Here is a 23,073-nt window from a genome sequence, read left to right on the forward strand (position 1 = left end):
TTTGAAAAGAAAATCATGATGATGCTTATTACATTGCTGAAATTGAATTTATACAAGAAAAAATCACCATAGTAGCAAAATAGCTTCCTTTGGACCATAAGCTTGGCAAACATCTAATTAGATTAACGATCATATAAATATTGAGCCGATTAAATATCACACTATACATGATATATTGAAGCCTATGATGGAATATCCATCAATAACAATTCCTATTTTTCGTCTGGCTGTAGAGGCAAAAGAAAAAGCGGCAAAAAATTGGACTGTACAAATAGGATACCTTTACATGAAATAGCTGAGTGATCTTTTCTTTCTTGATCCGCCTTCTCCATACAACTCATTCCATTGGAGAAGTTCATTCATATTTGCTGACTCTGATGAAACACTTGCACATACCTATATAAACGGCACAGAACTGAGCATTCAGAAATCCTCGAGTAATTAAAGGAGCATTACTATACTGCCTTATTCCTTAAAAATGTAGTGGCTTTGGCAAACAATATAATTTTTTATACAATGGTTATGGAATTTTAAGCTCAAAGGCAAGGGAGAGGTTGAAATTCCATCAAAACAGGAAACCTAGGTACTAATACTATGCTTTGGGAAAAATATATAAAAAAAGAAAAAAAAAAAAACACAACTGCAGTATGTTTCATCAGAATACTCATCACCAGAAGAAGCAGATTTTTTTTTCCACTAATCTGTCTAAGTTTCTAAGGTTACTGAGTGCCCATTTGGCTGAAGCACAATGGCTTGTGGCTTTCCAAGGTGGGCCCTACACACTTATATACCATAATTGAATAATCCAGAGGGCCCAAATCGGCTGTCAGTCACTCATTTGAAGACTTAAGCCTCTTTGAACCTGGAGCGCTTCAAAGAACCTTAACCAGCTTATATGAATCTTCAGCTCAGCCCTCCCAAATGGGACATGGTTCACAAGTCATTCCACTTGAATGCATAAACAAAGTATTAAATAATATCCATCAGACAGGTCATCAATGTTTTAATTACTATAATGTCGATGCAAATAATATCCATCCTATCCAATGATCAAACGAATTTTACAAAGGTCAATCCGAGTTCAAATTCACTAATGATGTTGTATCCAATCCGAAATTTTGATAAAGGGATATCCAAATTCGGCAAAATAGGATGGATTCAAATTCAATTTGGATCATGATCCTATTTTTCAATTTGATTTGATCCAAAAATTTGATAGAGAGATATATCCCTTGTACTATCGGGTCAACAACAAATACCACCTAAACTTTTATATGAGACAGACCCTCTGAATATTCACTTTGCGCCAAAATCCCCAACATAAGTCAGATGACAGAATGCATTGAATTACTAAAGGGCAAATTTCTTAAACTACCCTTATGGTTTAACTAATTGACTACAGGTTGGTTAACAACAGTTACTGGATTGGTACGTTTTGAAAGTTCGGGTATTGAATTGTTGCGCTTTAAAGTTCGGGACTAAAGTGGCACTAGGCCCAAGTACATGGTACAAAACGGGAATTTTCCCTAATATAATATAGCATATATTAACATATTACAAATTTTATATACGTAGAAAACTGCTGAAATAAAAATTTGTAAAAGAAAAAGAATATTTCTTGAAGAGATTCGAGAGAAAAAAGAGGGCAATAATTCTGGCTGCCCTCTTCACTATTATTTATAGTTTAAAATAATGAGTACAAAGACCAATAACTGCTCAAAAAGGACCCAACAAGAGTGCTATAGTCCCCATTTCTTATCTAAACAATAAATAATCAAAGCTTCCACTACAAATTGCACAAAACTGTCTAAAACCTCAACACTCCCTCTCAAGTTGGGAGTAAATGTCACACATTCCCAACTTGTGTAGATTGTGTTCAAGCTTATACTTTGCAACCTCTTTGGTGAAAACATCAGCCAACTGTAATTCAGAGGAGACATAAGGCAAGCAAATTTCTCCAATTGTCACCCTTTCTCTTATGAAATGCCTATCAACCTCAATGTGTTTAGTCCTGTCATGCTGAATTGGATTGTGGGCAATATTGATTGCAACATGATTGTCACAATATAACATCATGGGCTCCTTAGTTTCTATTCCAATCTCACTCAATAGAGATCTCACCCAAAGTAGCTCTGAAACACCATGAGCCATAGATCTATATTCAGCATCTGCACTTGATCTAGCTATAATTGGCTGTTTTTTACTCTCCCATGAAACCAAGTTTCCTTCCACAAAGGTGTATACCTTGATGTAAATCTCCTGTCATTTGAACAACATGCCCAATTTACATCTATGTAGGACTCCAGTTTTAAATTTTCATGGTCTGAGAAAAGAATCCCACTACTAGGATGCTTCTTCAAGCATACAAGTATCCTCTCAATGGCTTCCCAGTGTTGAACCTGAGGAGCATGTATATACTAACAACATAGGAAATGTCTAGACGTGTCATATATAAATATGGTAGTTGGTCTACCATCCTCTAATATCTTCCCACATCCTTAACCAACTCACCATCCAAAGCATTAATTCTATGATTTGGGTCAATAGGAGTATCAACTGGTTTAGTTCCTAACTTCCCAATCTCTTGTAGTAAGTCCAACACATATTTCCTCTGAGAGATGAAAATCCCATGCTTGGATCTTGCAACCTCAATCCCAGAAAATATTTCAGCTCATCTAGATCCTTGATCTCAACTATATCATCTACATATATAATCAATATTGATAAGAGTGTCTCTCTCCTCTTTACAAGGAGAGTATGATCAAATTGAGTATGTGTATCCAAAACGGATAAGTGCCCCTCTGAACTTATCAAACAAGGCCCTAGGTGACTATTTCAAACCATATAGTGATTTCTTCAGCCTACAAACTTTTCCTTATCAACATTCTCATAAAAACCAATTGAAATGTCCATATATACCTCATCTTCCAGATCACCATTAAGAAAAGCATTTTTAACATCAAGTTGGAATAGATGCCATTAATAGGTAATTACTAGGGACAAGAGAATTCGAACTAAACCCATCTTAGCAACTGGTGCAAAAGTCTCCAAGTAATCGATACCATAGGACTGTGTATACCCTTTTGCAACAAACCTTGCCTTGCACTCCTGATACTGCCATCAACCCTGTACTTCACAGTGAACATCCATTTGCATCCGACTATCTCTTTGTCTGTAGGAAGATCAAGTATCTCCCATGTCCAATTCTTAACCAAAACTTCAATTTCTTCTTGCAAAGCTATTTTCCACTTAGGTTTGGAGAGAGTCTCATTGACATTCTTGGGCATAGATATAGAATTCAAGAAAGAAAAGCATGGTAGGAGGGTGATAAGGCATTGTAGGAAAGATAGTGTGAAATGTGCAATAGGCCATACATTTTCTCTTCCCTTTCTGGAGTGCAATGGGAAGATCAAGATCAGTGGGATCAGCTATAACAACAATGTTAGGTACAGAAACATCACTATTAGGGGAAATAATAGGCTCAGGCTCAAGGGAAATACATGGGATTTCATATGGACTGACGGAGAGTGGTGCAGGTTCTTCTATCAGAGCATGTATGGAGTCAACCCTCTTCCGGCAACGCTAATAGAGCTGTGAAGCTAGCCGTAGTGGATCAACTAGTGGGACTAGAGCTGCTGATGGTGAGACAGATGGGTCAAATGAAGGAATAAATGAAACAGGAAGAGAGACATGTGAGTTCCCCTCCCCAAAATACTCCCCCTAAGGATAACTACCCGAATAAAAGAAAGTAAACTCAAAGAAGGTAACATCCATAGTAACAAACATGCTTCCCAACACTAGATCATAACAATACCCCTTTTAGTTTTGAGCATACCAAAGCAAAACACATTTCTTGGCCCTTAGGATCCAATTTCTTGTGATGAGGACCAAGAATGTGAACAAAGGAAACACACCCAAAGACTCTCAAAGGTATATGAAATATCTCCCCATCAGATACATGACTGTGAGAACTGCATCCCCCAAAAAACGAATAGGAACTGAGGCACACACCATAAGACTTCTTGCCACCTCCATAATGTGTTTATTTTTCCTCACTATTACCCCATTTTGCGGTGTATATGCACAACTACTCTGATGAATCACACCATGCTCCAAGAAATATGTGGCCAAGTCCTTCTCAAAGTATTTTCTGGCATTATCTGATCTAAAGATTTTAGTCCTCACTCCAAATTGTGTGAGAACCATCTGGTAGAACTGTCGCACCAAAATAAGTACTTCATCATGTGATATCATCAAATATATCCAAGAATACCATGTATGGTCATCCACAAACAAAAAAAAGTAACGGTAACCACCCATGGAAGAAATGTGGTAAGGTCCTCATACATTAGTGTGAACAATATCAAAAGCAAATGAACTTCTTTTATTACTTGGATTAAAAGAATGTCTACAATGCTTTCCCAACTAACAACTTTCACATTCCAAACTAGACAACTGAATAGACTCAAACAACTTTGGAAACAAAGGCCTTAATGAAATGAAAGAAAGATGACCCAAACAATTATGCCAAAGCATAATTTGACTCACCAACTCTAATCCACTATTATTGTTGCTACTAACATTATGGCTTTGATGTCTTCGAAACTCATCCAAAAGATATATCCCATTCACCTCATGACCACTCCCAATCGTCCTCTTTGATTTCAGATCCTGCAAAACACAATTACCAGGAAGGAAGGTCACTGAACAATACATTTTTTTTATCAGAGAGCTTACAAAAAGAATATTAGTATGGATTCTAGGGACATGTAAGACAAAGGATAAAGTAATGTCATTAGTCACTCTAACTATCCCTTTCCCAACAATGGGAATGTGAGAACCATCTGCTGTAGAAACTCCATCTCTACCAGAGCACAAATGCTCCTGAGTCTATAATCCAGGGATGTCCCTCCTTACCTGAGGTGGATGCATGATTTGCAACCTCATATGAACTACCTGTATGAGCAAAGGAAGTAGTGTGATTGGCTCTTGCATCGTGCTGCCCATCTAAAGAACTAGAATTGGCTGAATCCTTCTTACGCATAAGCTGGCCATACTTCTCCAGTTCAATTCTCATTGCTGCTGCAATGTACTCCAAATAAACTTAGGGAAGGGGTCTCGAAGAGTCTCCTGTAATTGCCAAATTTGCATTTCCCTTCTTGTTCTTGACTCGAGTTGGTATGATGAGATAAGGGTAAAGCTTCCAACAAATGTCTCTAGTATGCTTAGTCTTCTTGCAATAGTCACACACCAAAGTCCTTGTCCTCCCTCCTAGCATCACTAGTCCCATTGTCTCCATTTGGCTTAAATTTGGCTATACTAATCGTAGCTGATTGATCAATCCCAGACTGTCTCAACATAACATTCCTCCTACTCTCTTCTCTAGAGACAAAGGCATAAGTTTGAGAAAGAGTCACACTTTCTCTAGAAAGGAGGTGTTGCCTGGCAATGTCAAATTTAGGGTTTAGCCTAGCCAATAACTCAAAAACCCTATTCTTTTCCACCAACCCCTGATAGGTTGTTGCATCCTTCATACTCTCACAAACCACAATTTCTAAGTGGTCCATCTCTTGCCAAAGAGTTTTCAGCATGAAGAAATACAAGGCAATAAGTCTATCTCCATGTTTTGTACTAAGCACTTGATTCCTAAATTGATAGCCTCTATCTACATTTTGTTTCTGGGAATAGGTTTCAATCACTCCATCTCAAATCTCCCTTGCAGTATTAGCCCACAAGAAATGTTTACCAATGTGAGGTAACATAGAGTTACACAGTTAGACCATCACCATGTAATTCTCTTGTACCCACCGAAAGGGATCTGTATCAGGCTTCTTCTCCTCCCCAGTAATGTACCCCAATTTCCGACGAGCACCAAAGACCATCTTGTCTAATTGTGCCCATTCTAGGTAATTTGTACCATCAAATTTCACTGTAGTAATCATTCTAGACCCAAAAATATCACTACTGCCTCTAACACCTAGAACCATGTTATCGATGGATTTCTACTCAATACTCCAACTCTCCATTTTAACTTCAAACAATTCAAACCTAGGAAATAACTAGGTAGAAAGCCTCCAATATCAAATTGATCTCACACAGAAGGGTAACAGATCTTTCCGAAAGAAGAAAACCTTATCCGGAGAGAAATCTATCTCCTACCACTGTCTCCCACTAGAGAGAAATGTGAATCGGGGAGGGCCCAAAAATTCCCAAAAACCTAACCGCCCCCTATAGAATACCTAGAGAAGTCCACCAATGCCTGAGCGCCCAAGATCAAATCAAAATTGAAGAGTCCAACTTGACTAGGACTCTTCCCCACACTCTAGTTTTTCTTGATTTTGATGCCAAAACATAGATCACCCTCCTGGTGACTAGAAAACACCAAAAAAATCCAAGAACTACGCAATCTGAAGTAGATCAATCAGCCCTTTATACTGATCTAGGACTGCATGGAAGAACTCCAAGAAACCCTAGCCAAGCTCTGATACCAAGTAGAAAATTGCTAAAATAAAAATCTGTAAAAGAAAAATAATATTTCTTAAAAAAGGAAAGAGAGAAGAAAGAGAAGAGAAGAGATTTGAGAGAGAAAAGAGAGCAATAAAGGCTGCCCTCTTCACTATTATTTAGAGTTTAAAATAATGAGTACAAAGACCGATATGACCTTATAGGGCGGCTAAAATAGATCATAAAACACTTACAGTAACTACTCAAAAAGGACCCAAGAAGAGTGTTGTGGTCCCCACTTCCTATCTAAACAATAAATAATCAAAAACTACCACGCAAACTGCACAATATATATTATGTTATACAAGATAGTAGGGCCAGATTCGGGGGCATGGGTGGGGCAGGGTAGGAAAATACCATCCCTGCCCCGTCCCCGATCCCCAAAGTTTTGGGTTTCCCCGAATCCCAATCAGGGGTCAAAAAACCCACCCTGATTGGGGCAGGGTGGGATCCCACGGGGACGGGTCAATTTGTCATCTCTATTTTTGGACTCACTAAAAGGAGGAATAGTAATTACGATATTCCTCAATCCAAAGGGTATCTTTTGCTAAACTTTTACGAGGGTTGAGAAAAAGTTGACCTGATTTCCTTAGGTTGTTGAAGATTATGAGGTTGCCCCTATGCTTAAGAGAGAAGCACAATGGACAACCATAGGCTGGTGGTAAAGGTCTATTATAGGCCTGATTTCCTGATTTCCTCTATGGGGATGATTCATGGTAACTCAAAAAGATTAAAGTTCAGGCTTTGGAAAGGATGGTTGGTCAAAGGGTATTCCTCTACATTTAATGAACTCTTCAGTTGAAAGCTGTGCTTTTTTGATTCATTGCACACTACTAAGCTTTTATTCTCCAAGTGCCAATTATAGACCAGAAACCTTTGAGGCAAGAAGAGGCATTAGACCAAAATCATGGTCAATGAAAGTAGTATGCTAGAGTAGGCTCCTTCGGCAAGCTGTGTCTATAATTTCTCCCTAATGTTATGTACACCAGGTTGGGTCACTTCCAGAGTATGGTTATAGAAGGGTTGAGAGCCTGGACAAAGCATTTTGAGGAAGATTGGAAGGAGGCTCCAAAGGAAATTTCTTTGGAAAAGATGGCAAAAGAAGAGGAAAATCCTAGTAGGTTGGGATAAAATTTCCTCCCGAAGAGAAAAACTTGGTCTAGGTATTAAAAAGATGTAGTTCAAAGGTGCAAACTTATTACAGCCAAGTTTGGGCCAGTGCTTTAAAAGGTGTGCCTAAACGCTCAAGCAACACACATTATAAAGTATGCACCTTGCCTAGGTCCCAGGGACAGCACTTTCAAAAGGAGAGCACCTAGTGCACCTTGCGCTTCAGCTCAGGTGTATGCCTTTTCTACTTTATGTGCTTTTTGTTCTATTTTGAACCAAGTGGCTGGGCTGGGGGCTCCGCCCCCTGGACCCCCAGCCCAGCCCCTCGCTCTCTCACTGAAGCTCTAAGAACCCCATATTTGCTAATGTTCATTCATTAATCCAAATAAAATGTCTTCTTATAAGGCAATTAAAACTATAAAATCATTTTTTTCTAATGCAATTGAAAGGGAAAAAAAAATATTGTGGGCTTTATATGCTTGAAAATGTTTCATATGTTTGATTTTATTTTTAAATTTTAATCTGAATATGCTTTACGTGTTATGTTTATGTATTTTAATTTTATAGCAATGGAGTTGCCGGCTTGCCACATTTGCTAAGGAATCAAAATATTATGGATGATAAGTAAGATAAAAGAGCATGAAAATGGGACGAAAATGGAGCCTGTTCAGTCAAAACCTTTGTCAGAAGGCTTAGAATGGGCAGTGGTGTAGTTTCCCTCACAAACCTGTTCGGTCAAATCCTTAGTCAGATGAGGAATACAACGAGAGAATCAAAGGAATGCTATGCATATGCAATGAATCAAGACTGCAGATCGCCTGTGAATTCATTGCACAAGCAGATATAGAATGTGGATGCATTTTGTCAGGGAAACAAACCTGGGTGGAGTTTTGACTAAATCAGTGCTGGAGTTGACTGAATGACATATTAAGGGTTTAGGCAGCAAAGGTAAAATCATTTGGGGGCTCATACCTGCAATGGTGAATTGGACAGTCTGGTTTGAAAGAAAAAGAGGGAGTTTTCAACAATAAGTCTGGAAAAATGGACAAGATTAGAGGGCTGTAGAGAAATTTGCTTCATGGTTCTCAGATTCCAAAGAGTTTGAACACCAAATACCTTTTCAGGTGTTAGACAGAAGCTTGTCTGAAATATGGTAAAGGCTTTAAATCCTTTGTGTCACAGGTTGGATGTGAAGGTATTTTCCCAACTCACATTTCTCTTACTCTCTTCTTTCATATGTTCAACAAAAGAGGTCCTTGGGGCCATTTGGTAACAGCTGAAGTGATTGAACGGACAAACTTATTGTTTTGCCTTTTAGTTAGTAAGTTTAAGTTTTTAAGGAGATGTTAGCTCTTTGATAGCTTAAGCATAGGTTGGATGGATTACCATAACCTTGAATATTTCATTATTTAGTTGTTTTATAAACTATAAAAGACAAAGCAATAATTCATTCAGTTCAGCGATTTCAGTTGTTATCAGATAGCCCCTTGACCGCCTTCATTGAATTCAAAAATCTTGTGCACACAAGATTTTGAATCAGAAGTGTTCATAGATATATCTATAGAATGCCTAAAAAGAACAGCAAAATCAGAGGTTGTGATGAATTCAAATAAAAAAAATAACAAAATCATCATCACTTTATAGTTGAAAGATCTATACAATGCCTAAATTAAGTTACCTGCTCATGCGCATATTTGAAATCATCCATGTTTAGAGGACGAATGTCTTCACTGCCATGTAATGCAGGTGGTGGTCTGTTCTCCGATAATGCTAGAGCTTTGTCCTGAAAAATGACCAATGGAATTTTAAATTTTGATTTTGTTGTCCACCATCAAACTTGAAAAAAGAACAAACAAAAACTGCATCAGTAAACGTTGTGTTTGTCAATCTGCTCACAAAAACTGCATCTGTAAAATGATTAATAGTCACCATTGGTGAATAAATGCAACTCTAAACTATATCAATAAACTCAAACACAACAATCATAAAAAGAAAACATTATGTTTGGCAATCTGCTCACAATATGCAAGAGGAAATGGTCCTCATGTCCATAGAATTTGATGGCTGAATTTTGTTTGAATAAGTTAACAATTTCATTAAAGAAGAAGCACAGAGTACCTTGCGTAGGTTTACATCTGTAGATAAAAGACTCTTTAAATTACAATGGTAACATGGAGTCACTAAACAGAGATCCCTATGAGACCTGATTTAGCTAGATTATCAGCCACAGAATTCAAATCTCTAGAAATTCATTTGGGTAATGATATCTCTTTTTTTATCAGCAGCACAAATATTAATTCATTAAATTAGAAAAGAGAGTTACAATAAGAATTTGTGATACGAAACAACAAGGCCAAAGGAATTAAACCAACCCAATTATTACAAATAATCCCAGAACATGGATTGTTGATGAATCCCTTGTTTAGCTATACTGTCAGCCATAATGTTTGCAGATCTCTTAACCCATTTTATTTGAAGCATCATGTCTTTAGATAGCCATTTGAAGCACCTGAACTCATTCCGTAATTGCCGAGTTACCCCTTCCCCCTTTTCAGCCAACCCACAATTATTTTTGAATCACCTTGCTGAATAGGGCCTAATATGTTTCCTCCCTCTTCCCTAATTACCCCTCCAATACATGGGTAATGATATCTCTTGTTTTATCCAAAAAATGAATAAGATGCCAAGGCCCACTGTCCTCCCCTAACCATTTTATAGTGTTTGCAGAATATCCTTCGATGGTTAGTAGGAAGACCCCCAAAGCTACAATCTCAACTTTTGTAGAGTCCAGTACCCCTATTGGGCCACTGAAAGCCCAACGAATATTTCCTTCTTCCTCCCTAATCACACCTCCCCTGGATTATCGATAAGGTGACCCCTTTAGAGCTCTGGCAACAGCTGGGTTCAACAGAGAGGATTGAAGAACCTCTACTAAGTAACTTTGAAGGTCCGATAAGGTGACCCCTTTAGAGATCTCAGAGCTTGTCATCCATGTGTTACATAAGAAGGTTATATAAGAAATAAGATTTTCAATGGTTCTTTTTTTGTTTTCAAAAATTCACTTGTTTCTTTCTTCCCACTCCCCACAGCACAGCATGGGTTAGAGTTCTCTAGAAGGCTTTCCCTCTCTGTCCTAAGCCCCCACCAAACCATTGTCTAAGAAGATCCAAAACATGTTGAAGGGTTATCCGTCTGTAATTAAATATATGCAGAAAATGGTTTCATACTTTCCTTGTCTCAGTACAATGAAAAAGGAGATACTCTATAGATTCACCATCCCGAAGGCACAAGGTGCAAACATGCGGAGAAAATGCATAATCTGCCTTTGTTCTTTCTCTAGATTAGATTGCAGGTGTTTATTCTCCCTAGGCAAAGCCTTCCACACGAAGAAGGAATCTCTCAAAGGAGCTAGAGTGTTCCAAATCTTCTTAAAGGGAAACAAGATGTTGAAGTGAGAGCCTTGAAGAAAGGCTTGGTTGAGAATTTTCCAGCTGGGTTAGGAGATGGCACAGTTTGGAAAAAAAATCACGTTCAGAGAAGCTTCACAGAAAAGAACTAAAAGCCAAAAAAACAGGAAGAACAATTCTTCATTGAGTAATTAAGAGACAATCAAATAGAACATCCCTAGCTTTGATCTAGCTACTCTTTATATAGACTTATTTACACCCTTATGTTTGCTGAAATAGGGCTGTCGAATGAGAGAAGAAGAGGAAGAAGAAGAAGAAAAGAAATGAAATGGGCGGCAGAATGATGCTCAGCCAGCCCTAATCTATTATATATAAGGACATTACATAATGTTACATAAATAGACAAGAATGCCCCTGATTAGTGATGGGACACCTAGTCAAAATAAACACTAAATAAGATTAGGCCCAGTAACTAAGGCCCAATAACTAATGACTTAAGACCCAACAAAGATAAACATACAAATTAAGACAGCCGAACCAACACTCCCCCTCAAGCTAAGCATTGATGTCAATCATGTTTAGCTTGCCAAGTAAGTCCACGAATTTCACTGTAGCTAGCCCTTTAGTCAGAACATCTGCAATCTGCATCTCGGAGGGAGTATAAGGAATGTAGAGTTCTCCTAAGACAATTCTTTCTCTAACAAAGTGACGGTCTATCTCAATATGTTTTATTCTATCATGTTGCACTGGGTCATTTGCAATGTTGATGGCTGCCTTGTTGTCACAGTACAGCCTGAGAGGGCACTCAATCTTTATTCCAAGTTCACCAAACAGGATCTTCAGCCATAAGAGTTCAGCAACACCATGAGCCATAGCTCGGTACTCGGCCTCTGCACTAGATCTAGCAACCACATTCTGTTTTTTACTCCTCCATGTAACTAAATTTCCTCCAACAAAGGTACAGTACCCAGAAGTAGACTTCCTGTCCCCAATAGAGCCAGCCCAATCTGCATCAGTATATCCTTCAACTTCAACTTTACTGTTTTTTCTGAACAGAATCCCTTTCCCCGGGCAAGACTTCAAATATCCGAGGATCCTTTCCACAGCTTTCATGTGAGGGATTTTAGGAGTGTGCATGAACTGACTGACAACATGTACAACATAAACAATGTCAGGGCGAGTAAGGGATAGGTAAATCAACTTCCCCACCAGCTTTTGGTATCTTTCCTTATCAAGGTAGTCCTCTCCTACTGACACCTGTAGACCATGATTCTGTTCTATTGGAGTATCGGCTGGCCTACCGCCATCATGCCTGTCTCTTGAAGAAGATCAAGGATGTATTTCCGTTGACATATATAGATGCCATCTTTGGATCTTGCACTTCAATCCCAAGAAAGTATCTCAGTTGGCCCAGATCTTTGATCTCAAATTCAGCAACCAAAAACTCCTTTAGTCTTTTAATCTCTTCCTGATCATCCCATGTAATTACCATATCATCCACATAGACAATAAGTGTCGTAAGTTTGCCATTTCTCTTCCTTATGAATAGGGTATGATCTGCTCCACTTTGAGTGTAACCCCCTTTCTTCATGACTCCACATAGCTTCTCAAACCAAGCTCGAGGGGACTGCTTAAGGCTGTATAGGGCCTTTCTCAGTCTACATACCTTCTTGCCAAAAACATAACCTGGTGGAGGATCCATGAACACCTCTTCATGCAGGTCGCCATTCAAGAAAGCATTCTTCACGTCCAACTGATGTAGCTCCCATGAGAAATTTGCAGCTAATGATTATAGAACTCGGATTGTGTTGAGTTTTGCCACCGGAGCAAAGGTTTCTTTGTAGTCAATCCCTTCTTTTTGAGTAAACCCTTTTGCTACCAGTCTAGCCTTGTACCTCTCAATGGACCCGTCCTTCCTATGCTTCACAGTGAACACCCACTTGCATCCAACAGTGCCTTTCCCTTCTGGAAGATCCACTAATTCCCAAGTCCTTGCTTTCATTAAGGCTTTCATTTCTTCATCCATGGCTTCTTTCCATTTTGGGTCAGATACTGCCTCGGTATACCTGGTAGGAACATGCACAGAAGATAGAGCAGACACAAAAGAACAATAACGAGGAGACAACTGTGAGTGAGACACAAAATCAGCAATGGGGTATCTGATAGTACAAGAACGAGTAGACTAACGAAGGGCAATAGGAAGATCTAAGTCAGAGGAACTGATAGGATTACCTAGAGTTTCTGAGACAGGTTGATCCGAGTCCAATTGGTTGCTGCCATGAGTTAGAGGACCCTTCTTCCTTCTGTTGTAGGTGATTCTGATATCTCTTTACAACCTGTTGGAGTCTACAGTAATATTTGCAACATCACTAGTAGTAGCTGGTACAATGGGAGCCTCACTAGATTCACCCGGGATACCACAACTAGGTGGATCAAGAGGAGAAGATGGAAGGCCTGAAGTCGAGAGAGGTACAAAGAATGGGGGAACAGAAGAATCCTCTTCCATCCCACTAGTCTCCCCCTGAAGATGATTCTGGGAACAGTGAAAATAGGATTGAGACTCAAAGAATACTACATCCTTTGTGACATATTTTTTCTTGGTGACTGGATCATAACACTTGTATCCCTTCTGAGTAAGGGAGTACCCCAAAAAGATTCCCTTTGTAGCCCTAGGATCCAATTTGGTCTTCTTCGGATCCTTGACATGTATAAAGCATACACAACCAAAGACTCTCGGTGGAAGAGAAAAGTCAGGAAGATGAGGGCAAAGAACAGAGAAAGGAGTTTTCATCCCCAATACCTTGGATGGCATTCGATTTATCAGATATGATGCAGTAAGGATTGCTTGAGACCAATAGCTTTTTGGAACTTTGTGCTGAAATAGTAAGGCTCGAGCAGTCTCCAATAGGTGCCTATTCTTGCGCTCAGCAACCCCATTCTGTTGGGGGGTACTAGCACAAGATGACTGATGAATCATTCCAGCATCCTCCATAAATAGATTCAATGACCTTTCAAAGTATTCTGCAGCATTATCTGACCTGAATTGTTTGACCTTCGTACCAAATTGTGTTTCAATCATTTTGCAAAATGTCATGGTTACCCGCGGCACTTCTTCTCGTGCTTTTAATAAGTAGATCCATGTGCATCGAGAATAGTGATCAATAACAATGATAAAGTATCGAAAGCCATCAACTGAAATAATGGGAGAGGGGCCCCAAACATCAGAGTGGACTAAGTCAAAAGAAGCTCGAATTTCATTACTTGAAGTTGAATAAACAGTTCTACATTGCTTTGATAATTGACAGACTTCACAAACTAACTCTTGACTTGAAACACCTTTGAATATTTCTGGAAACAACACTTCCAATGATGAAAAAGGTAAATGACCTAGCCTAGCATGCCATAGATGTAACCTAGCTATTGACTCCACATTGGACTGACTACAAGTAGCAGATGTTTGCAAGGCCGAACTGATGTCTGCATCAAGGTAGTAGAGACCTCCACACTCATGACCGCTCCCAATCGTTCTCTTCGTCAATCTGTCCTGAAAGACACAATGAGTAGGAAAAAAGGTTATGCTACAATTCAAATTTTTGGTAAGCTTTGAAACAAATAAGAGATTTGAAGAAAGATTGGGAACATGCAAGACAGATTTTAGTGAGAGATCCTTGCTTAGGTCAACCACTCCCTTCCCAGAGATGGTAGAGAGAGAACCAACCATCAGCAGCCCTCATTTTATCTTGGCCAGACATTAAATGATAGGAAGAAAATAGAGAGGACATGTGTGTCATGTGGTCAGTTGCACCAGAATCAATAATCCAAGAGGCAGGATCAATAAAACTAGTTGCATTAAAGGCAAAGACAATACCTGATCTGGCAAGGGAGGAGGATGGAAGAGAATTGGTCCTTAGACGGGCTAGGGCCCGGCTAAATACCTCTACCTCATCTGCAGTAAAACCCAAGGACCCGGTTCGAGGGGAATTAGAAGTCTGTCCCATAGAAGAGGAAGTAACTGTAGATGAGTGTTTTGAACCATCATCACTTTGACCCATAGCCAAATTCACACTTGTAGATTGACCCTTCAGATGCTTCTTATCTTTCCTCAAAGCAGTTGGCTTCAGATGCGGATGGAAAACCCAACAGGTCTCTTTCACATGCCTTTCCCCTCCATAGTGGGTGCACTTCAGATGTCTCCTGTCAGAGTACTTGTTTCCCCTTTGATTTGTAGAGATTAGGGCCGAATGCTCCACAGACTGTTCAGCTAGTTTTGTTTGAGTATCAACCTGCATCTCTTTTCTTCTCATCTCTTCATTCCTCACAAGGTAGTAAACATGATGTAAGTCTGGCATTTCATCCCTTCCCAGAATTTGAGATCTTATGCTCTCATATATAGGATCTAGGCCAGCCAGAAACTTAAATGCTCTACCCTCTTCAATTTGTTTGTCATGCTTTTCTTTGTCTCCAGCACTCTCCCAATCAATAATAAGGTGGTGATCTAACTCTTCCCATAGTCATTCTAGTGTAGCAAAATATGTTGCAACACTCATATCTCCTTGCCTCAAGGCAGCAATGTCTTGACTCAGTCTGTAAACTCTGGCATTATTCTTTTTCTGCCCATAGGTTTTAGAAACCTTTTCACATATCTTGGCAGCCGTGGAGAAATGTTGAACAGTCCTAGCTACTCTTGGAGTCATTGAGGCAAGTAGCCAGGACATAACTGTAGCATTCTCTTTGCGCCAAGCTGCATATTCAGCACTCCCCACTTCTGGTTCCTTCTTCTGCCCGTCCAAGTAACCAGCGAGTTCACGGAATGTGATGAAAAGCATGGCTGAGACAGACCATTCCCTGAAGTTGTACTCATCCAACAACACACTTGTGATCTGTAGGCTGTGCAGATTTGGATTCTCCAGATTAGGAGACCTCCCACAAGCCCTAACATCTCTAGAAGACAATTCCCCGGATATGGAAGACATCTTCACTTGTAAATGTCAAGACTGTAAACGCAATATATAGAGAGTTGTTTCACACTTACGGAACTTGTTGCACTGTAAACTTAGTCCTGAAAACCAGACACGGAGCTGAAACACCGAGTACTACACTGCACACTGTGCCCTAATTACTGTTGTCACAGATTATACTCTGTTGTGCTCCCTTCTGTTGTGTTCTAAATACTGCTGCCGCAGCCTGCAACTTGCTGTGTTGGCTTCTACTGTGTGCTAAGCACTGTTACCGCAGGTTATAACCTCACCCACGAACAGTTCTAGGACTGCTGAGATCAGTCTTTCCGCCTAGATCTATTCTACACAGATCTATCTTAGTCGAATGGCTATAGTCTGTTGTACTACGTCTATTGGGGGATCAGCCTCTGGGTCTAACTCCCCTTGGGCCCTACAACCAAGGGAAACCCTAGATGTAGGTCTAGATGTGTTCTACGACCAACCCTAGGGTTTCTTTGCAACAACCAACAAGAAAGATGGGAGAGTTACTTGCGAGTAGAAGAAGATGCGGCTGCTGTAACCAGTCGAAAGATCAGTGCTCTGATACCATGTTTGCTGAAATAGGGTTGTCGAATGAGAGAAGAGGAAGAAGAAGAAGAAAAGAAATGAAATGGGCGGCAGAATGATGCTCAGCCAGCCCTAATCTATTATATATAAGGACATTACATAATGTTACATAAATAGACAAGAATGCCCTTGATTAGTGATGGGACACCTAGTCAAAATAAACACTAAATAAGATTAGGTCCAGTAACTAAGGCCCAATAACTAATGACTTAAGACCCAACAAAGATAAACATACAAAATAAGACAGCCGAACCAACATGCCTCATACAAGAAAGTTTCCTATCTAATTGAACACTCCTTATTAGAATCCTACTAAATCTCTTCAAAAAAGAAAGTTCCAATTGAAGACACATTCAGAAATTTGACTATGATGCTAACTTGGTAAATGCAAATCAAGATAGATAGACATGGAACTTCTGCAATGATGCTATCTTGGAAAAGTTCTAATTGGGTCAATGACGTGATCCCAACTTCTCCTTTACTGGCACTAGGAGAGGAGGTTTGCAACTTCACCAATCTTCACTTCCGTAAGAGATCTTCTAAAGCTATGATTCTGACTAATCCCAGAGACAGAAGGAAGGAGATGAGTGGTAATGGTAGCTTCCTGGCTTTGGGTAAGCCAATACAAGCAGGGATAAGCTTCAGCTAAGGTTTGATTTCCCCACCAAAGGTTTGCTTTGGAGTTTGGCTGACGATTGTCCAAAGCGTATTTGGTTCAAGAGGGGACCTCCACAACCACTGAAGGAGGTTTGCAACATCAACAATCTCCACTTCCCAATACCCAAACCTCCCTCTTCCTTTGGTTTGCAAACTTGCTCCCGGCTTACAAGATGAGCCCTTTTTTCTCAACTTCCATCCCACAAAAAAATTCGCATTGGAGCTTCTCAATCCGGCATTTTAGCTTCAAAGGGATTAGGAACACTAAAAGATAGTAAATGGGCAAACTATAAAGAGGTTTTAACTAGAGTGAGTCAGCCCCCCTTTCGAGAGGTAGTTTTACTTCCAAGTAGCTAATATCTTTTTGCACTTTACAATCACAGATCCCAGAAATGAGTGCTTCTTAGATTACCTCCTAAAGGCATCCCCAAGTTATAGGAAAGTTCTACATTTTACACCCAAAAACTTCCTAGAATCTGCCTAGCTGCACCCTATCCTCCAAGTTTCTGCCCATCAAGAAGCTTTTTGAGAAGTTAACCTAGAGCCCAAACACCAACTCGAAGCACTAAAATACCCTCTTTAGATGAATGATATTCTCTATATCAGCCTCTAAAAAAGAAGAATGATGTCATCTGCGAATTGAAAATGAGAAATTTGTGTGGCTTCTCTTCCTACTTCAAAGCCTCTTAACAAATTCAAGGACCTTGCCTTCTAAAGAAAGTGACTAAGGATATCCACCACCAAGGTGGAAAGAAAAGACGATAGAGGGCAACCTTGTCTTAATCTTCAACTAGCATTAAAATAACCTTTGGGTTCTCCATTCATCAATACCGAAACCAAACTGTGCTAACACACCCTTTAATCCATCACAACCATCTGTTGCCAAGTCCTTTCCGCTTCATATTACTTAACAAGCAATCCAAATCTACTTTGTCGTAAGCCTTCAAGGTCAAACTTGATTACAACTCCCGATTGACCTCTCTTTCTTCTGTCCTCCACACATTCATTGGTCACTAGGATGCTGTCCTCTATTTGTCTTCCTTTTATAAAAGCAAACTGGTCAGAAGAAACTAGGTCTCCTACCACTTCCTTTAGTCTTCTTGCTAGCACTTTTGCCAAACCTTGTATACACTTCCAACCAAATGAATGTCAAGTTGTTGCCTTTGCTAACAATTGCTGAATGATGGAAGTCCTTAAACACTTCCATTAAATCCTCTTTGATTATTTTCCAACAAATTTGATAGAAAAAGGGGAAACCATCCAATCCAAGAGCTCGATGCTGCGATCTCCATCCAAACTAAACACCACTTTTTTAATTTCCTCTTCCTCAAAATCTCTTTCCATCCACTCTCTTTTCTCGTCTGACAATAAAGATCCATCCTAGTTACTTAAGAAAGATCTTCTTTGTCCTTCTTTTGTATACAACCTCTTAAAGTAATTAAGGAAAGCGTCAATAATATCTTTAGGGTATTCTATTTCCCTATGACCCACCTTCAATTTGGTGATCAAGTTTTTTCTTTGTCTTCTAGTTGCATAACTGTGAAAGAACCCGGAATTGTTGTCTCCTTCCTTCAACCATCTAACCCTATATCTTTGCCTGCAAAACATTTCCTCCTGACCACCTTTTCTAAGTCTCTCCTTAAATTCTCCCTTTTTAATCTCCCCTCTTCATCTATTAACCCCAATTGATCCTTGTTATCTAGGTCCTCCATCTCCAAGAGCATCTTATTTTTTCTTCTTCAAAGGACATAAACTCCTCTCTGCCCGAACTTTTAACTTTCTCTTCACAAATTTTGATATTTGCAAAAACCAAAAACCAGCCCAACCTTCCTCCTTGAATTCAACCCACTAACTAGCCACCTTTTGCTTGAATTCCTTGTATAAGTTCCAAAATTTCTCCAGCCAGAAAAGGGTCTTACCTCTTCTTATTATTTCAGTTTGAAGAGATGCAAAGAGGCATGATCCCTTGGACAATAGTTTGAAAGTTAGACCATGTAAAGTTCCCATTGTTTAGAGGGAGATCACAAAGGTTGTCCCTTGCTATGAAGCTAGAGGTGTCTCTCATACTCCAAGTTAAGACTCCAACTCGTGGATTTCTCATGGCAAAATCTTGCGACATTAAAGTTCCCCTGAGACACCAAGGGATATCCTCATGATACCCAACTACTCTAAGAACCTAGCTCTTTTAGATGGACAATTTGGACCATACACTCTAGTCAACGACAATGGAGAACTAACTACTACCATAATAGCATAGTAGGCAAGATGATAAGGACATAATTTGTACAATAATAGATTGAAGTTGTGGTTCCATTGTGTGCCAATTGTGATGTTGCAAAGCAATGCTGTAAGATTTGGCTACTAGCCCAATTTTTTAATCCAAAATTTTAGTTTTTCCCAAAAACTGTCTAGCGAAAAGTCTTAAAAGGTGTGGGAAGCATACACCAGGAAGATGCCCTGAGGCACATGCAAGAGGTGTTGATGCCTCTGAAGCATACACCTCATGCACTCCTCGTATGAAAAGAAAGAAGGAAATGAAAAGAAAAAAGAAAAAGGGAAGGGAAGGGAAACATAAAGAAACAAAATGAAATCCCTTCCCTCTTAATTTTTCATAATATATAAAAGTGAAACACACACAAAAAAAAAATGAAATATCCTTTCTTTAGGGAGCTTACACCTCCTTGTGCTCAGGAATCTATGCCTCTTACATTTTAAACTATGCCTCACACATCCAAGTGGTGGAATGCCTCTTGTCATGCATCCGTGTTTTAAAACATTGGCCTAACTTGTGCAAACCATTGAAAACCAGCTGGGTTATAGTGACCCAGTCGGTTTCCAATGACCCACCTGGACCATGGCTTCATCATATATTGTAAAAATGATAATGAAGAGAACTGAACTTGCGAGTTACAACCCCCTGTTTACAAAGAATTGCATATTACCATTAAGCCACAACACCTTTGGGGGAATTGAACAGAATGATCAAAAAGTCTGAGCGGTGAGGGCAGACTTTGAGGTAGATAAGACAGGTTTGAAGATAGCCTTCTGTTACAATTTGCTGATGATGCTCTTTTCTTTTGGCTGATGAGCTTTTCTGCAAAGCAGGATCCATTCCTTCCCAAATATTTGGGTCTTCCCCTAGGAGGTAGGTGCACCTCTAAAAGCATCTTGAATCCTGTGGTGGAGGTGGACAGAAGGCTGATCCTGGAAATCAAATTTCCTCTCTAAGGGCAAAATCACTTTCATTTAGAGTGTTCATGCGAGCTTGCCTGCTTATCACATGTATTTGTTCCCTCTTCCAGGGGTGGTTACTGATAGCAGTCAGGTTGGAAGTATTCATCTAAAACTCATTTGGTGAGCTGAGAGCAGGTTTGCAAGTTTGTAAGCTATGGAAGTTAGGGTATTAGAAGGATGAAGCAATTTAATTTTCGGAGAAGTACGGACAGGCCCAATGCAGATTTCTGATTTCCACTGCAGAGCTATAAACATTCAAAAGGTCAAAAGACCACACTCTATGCACACATACCTGCCATGAATTGACATCAATTCCGAGATGGCACCTACCCCAAATGTACTTTGAGGCTACAAATTCTGACCCTGGGCTGAACCATCATTCTCCCTTTAATTTTTCACTTCTTTGGAAGATGGCTATGGAGGTTCTCAAGTGACCCAGATGGGAGGGCAGTCATCACCTCTCTCTCTCTCTCTCTCTCTCTCTCTCTCTCTCTCTCTCTCTCTCTCTCGGAGGAAATTTCCAAGAATTTTATTTACAATTTGCTTCTTGGGGGTGTTTTTTTTTTCAGTTGTTACTGTTGGGTTTTGTTTTTATTTCTATTTATTTAGGGGTGCTTTCTCATCACCAGAGATTTAATAGGTTTTTATTTCTTTATTTTCCTTCAAAAAAAATTAGAAAATGACCATTAAACCACAGAAAATGCACATATTATATATTTATGCATATGGCATTGCAGGTCACTGGGTCAATCCAGTGGTTGAACCCCTTGACCTGTGACCCAGTGGCCTTTACAGACATTAGCCCAAGCTTTATGTGGGTTATACCAAAGATTTTATCCTTAAAAGCAAAATGCATCTACTGTTCCATATACATGTATCACACTCAAGAAGTTCTCATATTAAAGAAGGGTCAACACTGAACTTTAAGCAAGAATAAAGAGAACAGCCCCTTAGGAAAGGGAGAAAAAACAAATATATACAAATCCAATTCCATATATAATGCATATTATATGATAATCAGTCAGCCATGTACTGTCATTTTCTAGATACTGTTCCATTGAGCCTATCATTAAGGAACAATGAGCATAGCAGCAGATTTAGCAGATCTTGGGGCCAACAAGGACCATTGCTCTGGTCACCACTACTTAGAGTTAATTGACATTAAAGTTTTACATAATCAGTGAATCCACTGGAATTGAAAAAATAGTGACCACAAGTAAATTGTGGAATTAAGAAAGGACATAAAAAAATGTCCCACAGCTTTCCATGAACACGAGACTAACCTTCTTTTCCATCTCCAGAATTTCCCTTATTGGACAGTGTGCAGCAGTTACACAAAGATTCTGAAACCGAAAAAGTTGGTCAATAGAAACTCAATCCATGCAAAAGCTAAGATACTAAAGATCATATTAATATAACTAGATAACCTTTAAGTCACTTCCAGAGTAGCCTTCTGTCATATTTGCAACAGCTTCTAAATCAACATTAGGCGCTATTTCTTCCTTGGCCAATATGACTCTCAGAATTTTTTCTCTATTTGCAGCATCTGGCAAATTTACCATCAATCTGCAGAGAATATTTCCATATGAAGAAATTATCAAAAAAAAAAATCATATGAAGAATTGAAATACTAAACCAATAAAAAAATCAAAATAATTATTCATAGACAAATGTCCTAGAAACAAGAGGCTTTAAATAAAGTAGGATTAAAACAGAGTATATAGTAATAATAGGATTGCAAATCAAGATGTACTTAGGATTGGAAACCAAGAGATAACTCAATGTGACCATTTTCGGTACCTTGGTTCAATAATTCATAACAAGGGAGAGATTGTGGAGGATGTCACCCAGAGAATTAGAGCAGATTGGGGAAAATGGAGAGGTGCATCCAGACTTTTGTATGATAGGAGAATACCACTTGGATTAAAAGGAAAATACTATAAAACAGTTGTAAGGCTAGCCACGTGAGTGTCACAGAAATGCAAATGCTAAGATGGATGAGTGGAAACACTAGAAAGGATAGGATCAGGAATGAAGCCATCCCTAGAAACGTACGAGTAGCTCTGATAAGAGATAAAATGAGAGAGAGTATGCTAGGAAGGTTTGGTCACGTGCATAGAAGACCACCAACAGCTCCAGTTAGAAGCAGTGATTTATTGCAAGTAGAAGGGGCTAGAAAAGCTAGGGTTAGACCAAAAAGGACATGGGTAGAAGCAAGGTTCAAAATTTTGTCACGTATCGGCCCGTATCGGCCGATACATATCATATCAGGGCCTTCCTGATGTGCCCCTAAAGGTTCGGGTCGACGAGTGGTTCAGGGGGCAGACCAGCCCCTCTGAACCAGATTCGAAAAAAAATAAAAAAAGCAGTACCGATACAGGTCAATACGCCCTACCGGCGTACCGCCCTGTATCGATATTTTGAACCTTGGATAGAAGTAGTAAGACAAGACTTAAGCACTAACAATTTAATAGTGGATATGGTTTTAAATAGAACAGATTGGTGAAACAGGATTCATGTAGCCGATTCCATATACTTGGGATAAGGAATGGATGGTGATGATGATGATGTTGATGTTTAAAATCAATGAAATTAAC

General features: G+C 39.4%; 1 protein-coding gene across 4 annotated transcripts in view; it reads right to left on the bottom strand.

Annotated features, from left to right (window-relative positions):
* Positions 1 to 23,073, bottom strand: part of LOC148861511 (uncharacterized) — a 54,150-nt gene continuing 31,077 nt past the window's right edge. For 2 of the 4 annotated variants that reach the window (XM_088982127.1, XM_088982126.1), the window contains exons 24-27: positions 21,904 to 22,042; positions 21,760 to 21,819; positions 9,293 to 9,397; positions 1 to 396 (exon numbers count right to left, since the gene is read on the bottom strand). In XM_088982127.1, the coding sequence (XP_088838253.1) occupies positions 283 to 396; positions 9,293 to 9,397; positions 21,760 to 21,819; positions 21,904 to 22,042 (418 nt within the window). In that variant the 3' untranslated portion in view covers positions 1 to 282. Of the gene's footprint in view, positions 397 to 4,357; positions 4,672 to 9,292; positions 9,398 to 21,759; positions 21,820 to 21,903; positions 22,043 to 23,073 lie in introns of those variants that run through there. The other 2 variants (XM_088982125.1, XM_088982124.1) reach the window with 1 other exon arrangement.

Source organism: Nelumbo lutea, chromosome 4 (assembly GCF_056320005.1).
Source record: "Nelumbo lutea isolate HS-2025 chromosome 4, American lotus-T2T, whole genome shotgun sequence".
Taxonomy (NCBI): Eukaryota; Viridiplantae; Streptophyta; class Magnoliopsida; order Proteales; family Nelumbonaceae; genus Nelumbo; species Nelumbo lutea.